The 12,578-nt window shown below is 49.6% G+C and overlaps 1 protein-coding gene across 1 annotated transcript in view; it reads left to right on the top strand.

Annotated features, from left to right (window-relative positions):
• Positions 1 to 4,083, top strand: part of NXN (nucleoredoxin) — a 162,877-nt gene extending 158,794 nt beyond the window's left edge. Inside the window, exon 8 of the mRNA XM_021006977.2 lies at positions 2,515 to 4,083. Within this exon, the coding sequence (XP_020862636.1) occupies positions 2,515 to 2,697 (183 nt within the window). The 3' untranslated portion in view covers positions 2,698 to 4,083. The remainder of the gene's footprint in view (positions 1 to 2,514) is intronic.
• Positions 4,084 to 12,578: the final 8,495 nt, after the last annotated feature.

The following is a 12,578-nucleotide window of genomic DNA, read 5'->3' as shown; positions in this document are numbered from 1 at the left end:
CTGGGCATAAATGCTGCTGCCTGGGCTTCCCTTACAGGGACAGTGATCAGATTTTCCTGGACCATCCTTGGTTTCAAGAAAGGAAAATCAAGTTTTATCATGGATTTATAAAAGTAATATCCTTTCTTAGATCACATGTCCTGACTTGGAGCTTAGAAGACGTAGTCACTGGAGCCATGAAATCCTGGGCATGGGGCAAAGCATCCCAGGATGCTAGATGTGGAGCTGGAAGGGACCTCAGAGGCCATTCGGTCTGTCAGGGAATCAGCAAGCATTTAGTGCCTACTGTATGCAAGGCACCGTGCTAGGCACTGGGGACACAAAGACAGAATGAAATAATCCTTGATTCTCATGGACAAGACATAGAGAAGGCTATATAGAATAAGAAGGAGAATTCAGATAAAGTAGTTAAAATACCAAGGCATTGGGAGGAAGGGAGGACGCTAGCAGCTGGGCCAGTGATCAGGAAGGGCCTCAGGGGGTGGTGGGATTCATTCCACGGGCAGCTAGTGCAAAGGCCCAAGGTGTGAGAGAGAACAGGTGTCCAGTCTGGCTGGATTGTAGAGTACAGGTAGGGAAGCAATATCCAATGAAGCCACAAAGATAGGTCAGGGCCAGGTAGTGAAGGGCTTTAAAAACTAAACAGAGGAATGTCTGTCTTATCTTAGAGGAAATAGGGAGCCACTGGAGTTGATTAAGTAGAAGAATGACAGTCCAACCCCTCATTTTACAGATGGGCAAACTGAGGCACAGGGAAGTTAGTGTCTTGGTTATGAACATAGCAGGTTGGAGGCAGGACCCAGGTCCTTTGTCTCCAGAGACAGTGCTCTTTGTACTGTCCATCTCTGCCCTTCATCTCTCCCTGCCCTCACCCCATAGGAAATGGCTTTATCCAGTTATCAGGAGCCTTATCAGACTTCCCTGCTGAGCTTATTTGTGCAGCCTCAGCTTTGTGGCTCGGCTGTTTGGAGTCCGCCCTTGCACCCTGCCCAGTCCTGCCCACAGTGAAGGGAAGAGGCTTTGCTTGGTGCCGCCATCTTGAACTAAAAAAAGTCATTCCTTTCTGCCAGAAAACTAGAGGCAGCCCCATATGAAGAAACCACCTTCCATTTTGCTCTTGTCTGCTCAGGAAATTGCACAGACAAGATTTGTGCTGAGTGTTTGTTTCTCACCCGGATTTGAATTTTGTTTGTTTTAATCCCCAAAGGTCTTTGAACCATTTGCATGGTGCTAGTCCTGGATCATCTCTTTTAACTTCTAGACTTCCAGTGCTAGTTCTGGTGACCTCTTGTCACCTTGTCAACACAGGCTGGGTGGGAGGATCTGGGAGAAGGAGAGAGAGTGAATGAGAATGCTTACATGTACAAGAGAACCAGGGCTGGATTACTAATCAAGCAAAACTTGTGGGACCACCGTCTTCCATCAGGCTTGTCCCTTTGAAAGAAAGGCGTTTCCCCCCAGAAATCAGCTATGGATTCAGTTCACCTGCCACCTGTAACGGCCAAGTGTGGCCAGAACTGGGCAGTGGAGACAGGGAAGATGGTAGACAAGGGTCTTTTTCTGCCAGGATACCTTAGAGGTCTATAAAAGCATACTCTGTGGTGAAACCACCTCAGGGCATATACACAGTCAACTTCTGCACAGGCCCATCACAGGGCCTGGGTTCAAATCCTGCCTCTGATGTTTACTCCCTGTGTGACATTGGACAAGTCATTTCATCTCCTTGGGTCTCAATTTCCTTACCTACCAAATGAGGAGGTTGAACTAGATGGCCTGTGACAATCCTTTTGGCTCTAAATCTAGGCTCCTACGAATGAATGGGGGTAACAAGAGGGCTTCCAAATCCATTCCTATTCAACTTTGGGGGAAGCATTTCTCAATAGAGCTGTGTCTCCTCAAACCAAGGCCTCGGCCTCAGCCTTGTAGGATTCCCCCTCCCTGGACAACAAGACGTCCCATTCCTTCTTAGACCAACCCGAAGTGCCAGCTTCAGCAAAGCTGTCTTCTTCTGAACCTGCTCTGTGGGAGCCCCACCTTCCCTGAGGGCCTGCCAGATAATGAGTTCTTTACGTTCAAAAGACCTTCAGCAGTGTTGGAGGCATATTGGTCACAGGTGGTCCCAGTGTAGCTGTGCATAATTAGGAGCTGACTGTACAACAAAGAAACTAAAATGGAGTAAACAAGAGCGGTGACAGTCAGCACATGGTGTGACGTTGTTAGAACCCTAATATAAAAGACGACTCGTCTTCTGACCTGAAAGTCCCCCAGGGTGCCCTGCCAGGCTGAGCAGAGAAAGGCCAGCCATGGCCCATTGTGGACACGTGAGTGCTGCCACCCTCTCTGCTAGCACCCAGCCCATCCCCAACCGGTGAACCTGGGGAATTCATAATCTATTGGGCTGTTGGCATGCAGGCTGGGGAAGAAAGGCTGATGCATTTCGCACTGAACGGGGAGCTCCCCGTCTTCTTCCGCTCCAACCTGTTGATTTTCTTTCCCTTCTGGTGGCTCTTCCAGGATGACATGACAGATTCCTTGAGGGATTACACCAACCTGCCTGAGGCCGCCCCGCTGCTCACCATCCTGGACATGTCGGCCCGAGCCAAGTACGTGATGGACGTGGAGGAGATCACGCCTGCCATTGTGGAGGCCTTTGTCAACGACTTCCTAGCAGAAAAGCTAAAGCCAGAGCCCATCTAACAGGACCTTGGTCTCCCTGGACATTATTTAAAACTCAGCCGCCTCCTCCCTCCCCCTTCCTCTGCAGCCTTGGACTTTTCAGCTGGGTTTTTGATGCACTCATGCGATCCTGATGTCTGACCTCTTTGTGGTGCCTTTTTTTTTTTTTCTGAATTTGGTCCTTCTTGCCAGCTCCCTGATGGGTGCCTCCTTCCAAATGGCAAAAGAGCCCATGCGTCTTGGAGCCTTGCTTCTGCTTCACAGATGATTTAGCTGGGCCAGAACTGGGATTCTCACAGTGAAGTGCTTCCCCTAGGTTAGGCAGCAAGCAGGCAGTTACTTTGCTTCTCAGTTTCTCGGCACCCTTTACACATCTTCCAGGTTACTAGCCCCTCCACACACGTGCACACTCATGAATACACACACAGGACTCTTCAGCAAACAGAAGGGTTGGTGATGCCCCTGGTTGTTGGTGTCCTGGTCATTAGGTGTCCTTGTCTGTTGCTAATGAAAAGGAAAGTCAGTACTTACTAACGCCCGGGTTCTTAAGGGCACCCTTCTAAGCCAAGAGGAGGTCTTTGTCATTACTGGTGATGAAAAGAGCTGTAAAGAAAACCAAGAGAAGAAAGTCTCTCTTCTCCCCAGTCTCCCCACACAGGGCCCACCTTCTAGGAACAGCCCCTGCTGCCTTCAGTTACATGCTTTGTCCCTTGACCAAGGCATTCTGCCACCTGCCCTCAGAGGAGCCCAACACACTGAGCCCAGACCCTGATGAAAACGCTTAAGAAACAGTCCCTTGGCTAAGATGGCATCAGAGAACCCCATCGGGATCCATGGCCTGGTGCCCTTTCCTAGAGGCTTGTAAGCCTGGATCTGCTCACTGCTTCACCCGAAGGCTTTCACCAGATGAAAAGCACAAATCAGATCCCTTCCCCATGATGATCTGGCATGGCCCCCATCTTTACAGAGGAGGAAACTGAGGCCCACAGAGGTGGAGTGACTTGCCCAAGGTCACACAGGTAGTAAGTGGCGGAGCCAGAATTGGACCCCAGGCTCTAAATTCAGTGTTCTTTCCTCTGCATCTCACTGCTCCCATCCCACGCTTAAACATATGCGTCCAAAAGAGCCGCGTTATCTAGAGCCAGGAATTTGAGGCCTCTAGATGGAGCTGTGCCAGGTCTTCCTCTGACTTGGGCATAGACCAGCCTCTGGGAAAGGGCCCCCAGACCCCTGGGGTGACTGCTTATGGGAAGACCCGGCTCCCTAAAAGGAAGCTGTTGACTTTGCTCGCCCTTGCTGTGTTGTTTTGTTTCTTGTAGTTCAAAGGGTAGGAAGTTAGTCGTTCACGATGGCCCCAGTCTAAAGTGCGGCCACTTAAAAATAAAACAGGCACCTTTGGGTTTTTCACTGGCGTGTAGAGTTCCTTTGTGAAGGGAGTTGTTGGCAACTTATCCACCGTCAGCTTGCCCTGCTCTCATCGCCAAGAGGTGTTTATTTCAGTGCTGTTTGCACATGGCTGCTAAGTCTTTTGGAGGGAAGGGAACAATTCCACCCCAAAAACTCCAGTCTGGATCGCCACGATGAGACCTCCACGTCACATGAATCCCATCCTTAGGATCTCCAGAACAGCGCTGGGGGCATGAGTTTTCCATGGGTAGATCCAGTCCTGCAGAAGTGGGGCCAGGCTGCTCCACAGGCCCCCAGCCCAGAGCCCTGACCCTCTTGTCTCGATTCCAGATCTCTGGGCATTGGGTAGGCATTGAATCAGCCATGGGCATGCCCTCTTCTTGTTGGAGATCAAAGAAAAGGGTAAGAACTCAATAGCAGTGATGACTGAGAAATTGTTATCGGAGAGGGCACGAACCTGTGATTTCCCTGGGAACTACTAGATAAGGAAACTCTCCCTCTGCCAGGGAAGGTCAGCACTGACGTGGCCACTTGGTAGTCTTAAGAGTTGCCTAGAGCAAAGAAGGATAAGTGATTTGCCCAGGATCACAGAACTCATACACAGCAGGCGCAGGACCCGAACGCAGGTCTTGCTGACTTGGAGGCCCACTACTTAGAAGACTTGGGCAAGGCCAGGCCAGCCTAGATATGGTGGCAGACACTGGGAATCCAAGCTTACTGGGGAGACTGAGGCTAAATCCCTGAAGTCCAGAATTCTGAGCTTGCAGTAGGATAAACCAATTGGGTATCCCCACTAAGTCTAGCATCAAGAAGGTGAGATATCCGCCCCCCCAATCGGGGTAGGGCGGGGAGGGGAACCACTTTACCTGAGGAGGGTCAAACCAGCCTAGTTTGGGAACAGTGAGTGGAAGCTCCCATCCTGATCAGTAATGGAATCAGGCCTGTGAGTAGCTGCTGCACGTCTAGCCTGTGCAAGGCAGGGAGAACCTGGCTCTAATTTAAAAAAATAGATACGGACAGCATTTGGAAGCCCCTAAACCTGACTTTGGCCTAAAGCTCACCTGGCCTTAGAACACAGGAGTTCATGGTTTGCCCTCTGGTCCTACCAAGTTTAAATGGAAATGCATCCCTTACAGCATGTTGAGGCTGACTGAATGTTTCCACTGGGGCTCAAAGACGACAGAAAGGAGAGTCAGAGTGAGTCCTCCACCTGCATCTTTCCTACAACAGAGCAAAAGATCCTCTGTCCCGCTGAGCAGCTGCATGTCTTCTGAAAAAAAAAGAACAAGGATTTCTGCCAGGCAATGCTGGGCTCCCCAGCCCCTGCAGGAGCTGTAAGCAGACACCAGGCAAAAACAAAAAAATAGCCAGGCTATCTCCAGGGCTCTGCTGGCATTTCCATTTCTGACTCTGAGGTACCTGCCAGATACATCAGCTAGAGTCTGCCCCAAGGAGCCGTAACTGTTTTAAGAGAAGCATAGGCTAGTTTCAACCATGGCTGAAGGCTCAGTGTGCCTACTCTTCCCCCTCATGCCCCATGCAGTGGTTACTGTGGGATAAAGAAATGAAGAACATAATACCACCAAGACCAGAAAAGAGGCCTGGCCCTTGCCCACGAGTGAGACAGATACTAGGGAGGTTGGTGCAGACAAAGTGGGTGGTATAAGCACTTCCCCAGAGCAGCTCAGAAATACCTTAAAATTCTTGTCACTAATTAGAAGCAGGTTAAAACATCCACTGGGCCCTCTTGAAGGGCTTCCGCCAGCAGCAAGAGAAACTGCACCCTGTACTTAAGAGTCAGGAAGGTGACTGACTAAAAATGCTACCCCAGGCTTCCCCTATTTGTTTTCTCCACAATGACTTCCAGATCAGACCATACCCATTTACAAGACAAAGGAGAGGGTTTCACAACTGTCACTAGCAATGAGGTTCTCTACTTAGCAAAAATGATGGTGGGGGCCTGACCGATGTATGTAGAGGAGACAGAACAGAAATCAGACCCGCTGCCTGGAGGGTTGTGGGTACTCGGAGGTTTGAAGGGAACTGGAAATTTTGGTTTCCATTTTGGTGCAGTCAGCGGCTCCCCTTCCCCAAACACCAGCGGCACATTACCACTTTTGGGCACCATCTTCACTAAAAGTGAAGATACCAAGTTATGATGCACACTTTATTTTTTCCTGTTGTCTAACTAAAGACTCTAACAAGCTTTTCTTCCCTAGTCCTCCACCTCTTCCTTCACACAGCCATAGCCAGGCCTGTGTTTGTGGCAATAGAATGATTCCCAAGGCAACAGATTGGAGTCTGTGGCATCATAAAGACTGGGGAAATGGGCCAGGAACAAATCAACTAGACCCGTGTAGCTCAAGCAAGCGCTTTCAAGTTGTTTATCATTGCTTGGCTTAGGAAGAAAAGACGTCTGCTGTCATATGTGTTTGTGTTATATGTGCACACACACATAACCCCATGTGTCTGTTAGCGGTGCCAGCTTCTCCATCCCAGCACGAGCAAGGCCATTCCTCCCTCTCGTTAAAGCCTAGGGTACCAGAGAGTTGCAGGCAGTGGGTAGAGAGAACATATAAAACAACATTATCGGGGATGTTCATCTTCAGCCTTGCCCTGGGGGAGAAAGGGGGCAGTTCCAGTGGGGTCCAGTAGCCCTGCAAGCTTCAGGTTCCAAAGGTGCCTCTAGGCCTTCCCTTTGATGGTTGTAATTTAAGGAGGGAAAGGGTTGTGTTTTTTTTTCCTTTGTTTCCTTCAAGATCCACTTTATTGACATGGACCGGGACAAAAAAAAGAGCTTTCCCGCTTCCCCTGGAGCAATTTGGTGAGTGAAAACTGCTGTCTTTGGGGCCAAATGGCAGCTGTTTATTAGCCCTGTTATTAGGGTTAATGAGGCATATGCGCATGCGTGGAGGGTAAACATAATATTTTCCAGGAAACAAAGGTTTATTGTTCTGTTTTCTGAGCATTTTATGTGGAAAACATCTCAATGGGTAAATTTCTTTCATGGGTATTCCGGTTGGAATTTCACCCTAAGGGGGCACAACATTACATGGTGGTGGAAGGGGGGTGGGGGAGGGGTGGCTTGCGAAGCAGGACACATCCAAGTCTTTCTCAAAAATGAGGGAGGCTGGACTGGCTCCTGAATTTCCTTCCAAGCTCTGATGTTCTGCATTTTTGAGCTGAACGATGTCCAGCCGTGTACATACCCTCTACCAGGGCATCGCTGAATGTGTGCCCTACCGGCATATGCTATAGAATGCACCCCATACTAAAAATGTCCCACTAGATTTAGACCAGGATCTGCTCTTAAAGGGCTTCTAGATTTTCAATTCAATTTCAGTGATGTTGTGAAAGGAAAAAAAAGTTTTATTTCCAGGCGTGTGGACAAATATACAGCCCAAGGCAGGTGACAGAGGAATCTAATTTAGATGACAAGATTCTCCCTGGGCTTCTCCCAAGAGGCTGTGTGGGCTGATCAGATGCTAAGCTGGACCCCAGCAGGTCATCCTTATTTCTGAGGTAGGATAACACAAAGCAGAAAATTAGCCCTGATACGTAACTTTTTTTTAAAATTTTTTTCTCAATGCCAGAAGGTGTAGATAAAGCAGGAGTCCCCGGCAGTTTATATAGTTCGTTTATATAACATGTTAAAGTTTACAAAGTGCTTTTTCTTCATAATAGCTTTGAGAAGTTAAATGTCACTTTACAGATGAGGAAACTGAGTCTGAAAAGTTAGTGGCTCGTCCAGGTCCACATCACTAGTTTCAGAATCAGAATTTGACTCCAAGAACTGTTCACTCAGCAAGCATTTGTTAGGTACCTATTATGTGCCAGGCACTGTGCTAGGTGCTGGGGTATGAGTAGTAAACAGGCCCTGTCCTCAGGGAGCTTATATTCTACTTCAGAGACACGTACCTGTAAGTACATTCAAATAATAAGCATTTATTAAAAGCCTTTGTGCCAGACAGCGCTAAGTGATGGCTGGGGATAAGTCCCTAGGCGCCAGGATTTTACATTCTGATTTATATATAAAATACATAGAAAGTCATTCCAGGGTTGGGGAGGCACTAGATGTCCAAGAAGTACTGGTGAGAACCTTAGAGGATACATGTATGTGTTGTTTCCCCCATTAGACTGAGCTCCTTGAAAACAGGGACTGGTTTTTGCCTTTCTTTACATCCTAAATGTTTAGACACAGTGCCTGGCACACAGTAGGCACTTAAAAATTGTTTGTTGGCTTGACGTGACTTGGAGCCAATGGCCCAAAAGGGAGATTATCGTGATTCTGAAGGCCAAGTCCAAAATTCTTTCCACTGAAACATGATACCTCTCAGTTTACTTATGGATTGGAAGGGACAATCTGGGGGCTTGTGTTTCAATACAGACCAACAGATATCAATTGCATCCGGTGAACAACCAGAATAGTGGGGCTGGGGGAGTGGGGTTGGAAGCCATCCCTCAAGAGGCAGCATGGTAGAGGGAGAGGAGAGTCCACAGACCCCAGATGTAGAGCTGAAAGGACATCGGGGCCATCCAGTCCAAAACCCTCATTTTACAGAGAAGGCCCAGAAAGAAGTAACTTGCCCAAGGTCACCCAAGTAGTAAATGGAAGAGCTGGGGTCCAAAGCAACAGCCTCTCAAATCAAGTCCGCTGCCCCTCCTGGGTCCCTACAGGCTTGGGCTGGAATCTCGGCCCTTCTCCTTACTCCTTGTGTCGTCTGGAGCAGGGGACTTTGTTTTCCCAGCTCTCCACTCCCTCTTCTGTAAAATGAGGGCGTCAGGCTAGAAGCTTCTTGGACTTCCTTCCAGCTCTAAAGCTATAATCCTAAGACTGAGGGTGATATGGCTGGTTTTACATCTGAAGAGTTAATCTGTGTATCTCCAAAGGGAAGGAAGAAAGTGATTCAAAGTTATCAGTGAGCAGCTTTCAGTTCAGTATAAGAACTCTGGAACATTGAGAGCTTTCCAGTGAAGGAATGGGCTGCCGTAAGAGGTAGTAAGTTCCTTGTTACTGAAGATATATGCAGCAAGAGGAGCATTTTTCAGTTATTGTAAACCAAGGCACATGGCCAGAAACAGGATCTCCAACAAAGGAGCTCCCTATATTTTGTTGATTAAAATATATCATCTGGACGTGGAGAGTGAGCGTCGTAACAGCTGAACAACTTGTTGATAGGGAACCTGGTAACTCTCATCTTGAATGCATTCAGTTTCCATTCATGGAGTGGATGAAAAGTTACTTATCTGAAAAGGAGTGAGGTTTTCAATGGTTACTGTTATCTGAGGTTGTTCAAAAGTTGCCTATTTGCTGAGCAAAGCACCATTTCAAACCGTCCAGATCCACAGCAATCAGCTCATCTCTCCTGTTCAGTTCTAGATCATCACCTTTAATGCACTGATACAGAAGATAAAATTGTGGTGCTAGGATGCAGAAGCGCCCCTAGCCCCAGGAATGGGAGTAGGATGAGGCCTGAGAGCAGACTCTGGCACTGATTCCCCAGACCCTGCCTGAAACCACTGTGGACAAAAACTCTGCAGCTTTCGCAGAAGAGCTTTTGTGTGGAGAGCCCAAGGCAGGCCAGGGCACTGAGGCTGAGGTCCTGAAGCCCAGCAGCTAAAGAAAGGGCTCCAGGCAGTCCAGGCTGGCTTATCCTCAGGCTAGCCAGGGAATACAAGGGGTCTGACAATAAGCAAGCAACTGGAATCACCAGCTGGGGAAAAAGAATTGAGCATCTCTAGTGGGTTGGGAGCCCAAGGCCCTGCTGTATTCTTGGCCTCACATACCCAGGGTGCCTGGAAAGTGGTTCTCAAAGAGGGTCTGTATTAGGACCAGTGACACAGACACAAGAAGGGACAGCATTGTCACCAACTGATCCCACAGGCCTCGGCTGGGTTTTCTGTTCCTGCGCGTCATTCTCAATTCCCACCCAATTTGGGAGGTAGGAGTGGGGGGTCTCAAGTGGTGACTGTGTTCCACGTTATTTGTGACAGTTTAGTGTGAGAGGCTCAAGCCCAGGCCTCTGGGATCTGTGGCAGGAGGTCCGGACGCCTACCAACTGCACGCAAGCCGCCCATTAAACAACACCCTAGAAAAAACGGCAGTGTCTCTTGCTCCCATTTCCACCCCTCTGGCTGTCCTGTTGTTGCATCGCGCCCCCTCGTGGAAGAAGGACTCTTTGCACCCTCTCTCCAAAATGGTACAAAGGCCAATGGCCCTGTGACCAACACTCAGAGAATGAAACAGTGTCTCTTTCCCATGAACGGCTTTCTGGTTCGTGCCCAGCGGTTCCCCACGTATCCCAAGAAGTTGTACTCTCCATCCAGTCGTTCTGTCGCGGCCAGTGGAAGGGGAATGTTGCCGGCAGGTCTCACGAGGTCTTGGGCCCCAACGGCAGCCCTTTGGGAGGCTTGGCAGCCATGCCTAGATTGGAGGAGAACTCCCTCCCCCCAGCCGAACCTCAGTCCTGGCACATCCTCCACCGTTCTTCCCCAGGGGACGAACATCTGCCGTTTTCCATCAAGCCTTCACCCTGAGCTACGGACCATTCCGGGTGGCTCAGATTAAATATACATCAGTACTCCCCAAACAGGAATAGGAGAACTGGCCAAAGGCAAACTGGGGGAGTGAATCCCCTTCCCTTATGCTGGTGGAAATGTCCAAGTGTGGCACTAATGTGCTGTGTACCCCACATCCTGCCAGATAAGCTAATGACTGGGCTCTGCCAGGCCCCCTGCACAAGACCCCTGAGGTCCTGGGCTGTTGAAGGCATATGGGATGCCAGGAGGAGCTAGACCACTTGGGGGCACCCAGGGGTTGGAGAAACCTGTTAAAACAAGCTGTTACTTCATCACTGGAATGAACATGCCTTCTGTGTAGCCAGAGCTCTCAGCCTCTTGGTGAAGACCAAGACAATGGCTCATTTCTAGGCTTCAATCAGGTAAATCTGGAAGGTGAGAGACTTGCTGAGGGCCCTTCACTATCCACTAGGTACAAGCCGGACCATCCCCATCTCCAGAGGCTCAACCTGGCCATCTCTTTGCTGTTGCTGGTTTCCACACTCCAACCTGGACAAGGGAAACCATTCCTTTCACTTGAGAGGGGTTAGGCAGGTGCCAGGATTGCTGCCAGTAAGAGGCAAACCCTTAAGGGCCAAGCGGTTCTTAACCAGTGAAGACACGGTAGCAAAGGGGCAGCTTGAGAGTCGACGTCAGGAAGAACCTCCCAGCGTGGCCTCTGCAGAGGTGGAACGGGTGTCCTCTGGAGGTCAGCCACCAGTTAGGCGCACTCCAGAGGGTGGGGACGGACGGACACTGAGACAGTGAGGTCCTTTCCGACTCCCAGATTCCGTGATTAAATGAGAGCCAGATCTTCGGGCCCTCTGCTTTGCCTGGATCCCTCCTGCCTGACATGGGCACTGTTTTTAGTCATCTAAGCCCCTGGCATACTCTCAAGTGGTCTAATTTTGTTCTTGCAGAAGAGAAGAAAGGAGGTTATATGTATTACAGGATACTGACTTGAGTTGTTGCAAATCAACCAGAAAATATCCTTCTTTGGTGAGAGCACAGCCCCCAAGGGGAGCTGGTGGGTGAGCAAGGGAGAAGGATTAGAGTGTTCAGTTACGAATCCCCAAACCCTGGCTTCCCTCCTTCCCTGACTAAAACCCATCCAGAAGCAGCGGTCTGCAGGGGGCAGCAAGAGGGGATGGCACCGAAGCAGCAGAAACACACATTCCCAGCAGACCAGCTGTGACTGAGGACCCAAGCTGTCTCAGTCACTTACACAGGAGAGGGTTCTCATGAGCCTGTATGTTCAAGCTTGCTGTTTTGAGAGCCCTTGTGTCCGAGGCCTGAACAAAGAGCCCAGAGTGATGGAGCCACATCCGCAGAAGCAGCTGGCAGTGGAGGCCTGCCTTCCTTAGTGTCTGCTTAGTGACAACCTTGTCACAAGGTCAGAGGTGAAAAGTCAGCCCCTGAGCCACCAGGCATCGAGAATAAAATCATGGGGTAGCTAGGTGGTGCGGTGGATAGAGCACCGGCCCTCAAGTCAGGAGGACTTGAGTTCAAATCTGGCCTCAGACACATAATATTTCCTATCTGTGTGACTCTGGGCAAGTCACTTGAGCCCAACTGCCTCACTAAAAAAATAAAAAAAAGAAAAGAACAAAATCATGCTGGTGCAGTCTGCTGAGTCAGCAGCTGAAGAGGCCCCTGCCTTCCCAAGCTCCCCAGAGCGTGGGGGATGAAGCAGCAGCTCATGACCACAAGTGCAGGGCTTGGCCCAGATTACCTCTACCCGTGCTCCTCTGGACAACTCCGGCTGCCCCTGGGACCACCTGCCCCCACTATGGTTTCTAACTTTGTTATTATAAAGGAAGCCAAGAGTTTGCTTTTCAAACCAAGGTCCCAAAAAGGCACATGGATCACATGGTTCTGCCTGCCTTCCCTGGTTCCCTCACTCGCCTGTGAGTGAAGAGTCTTTGTCCAAAGACTGT

This window comes from Phascolarctos cinereus, unplaced genomic scaffold, assembly GCF_003287225.1.
Source record: "Phascolarctos cinereus isolate Bilbo 61053 unplaced genomic scaffold, phaCin_HiC Scaffold_5;HRSCAF=322, whole genome shotgun sequence".
Lineage (NCBI taxonomy): Eukaryota > Metazoa > Chordata > Mammalia > Diprotodontia > Phascolarctidae > Phascolarctos > Phascolarctos cinereus.
The sequence above is the reverse complement of the archived record's forward strand: the minus strand, read 5'-3'. Positions and strand labels throughout refer to the sequence as shown.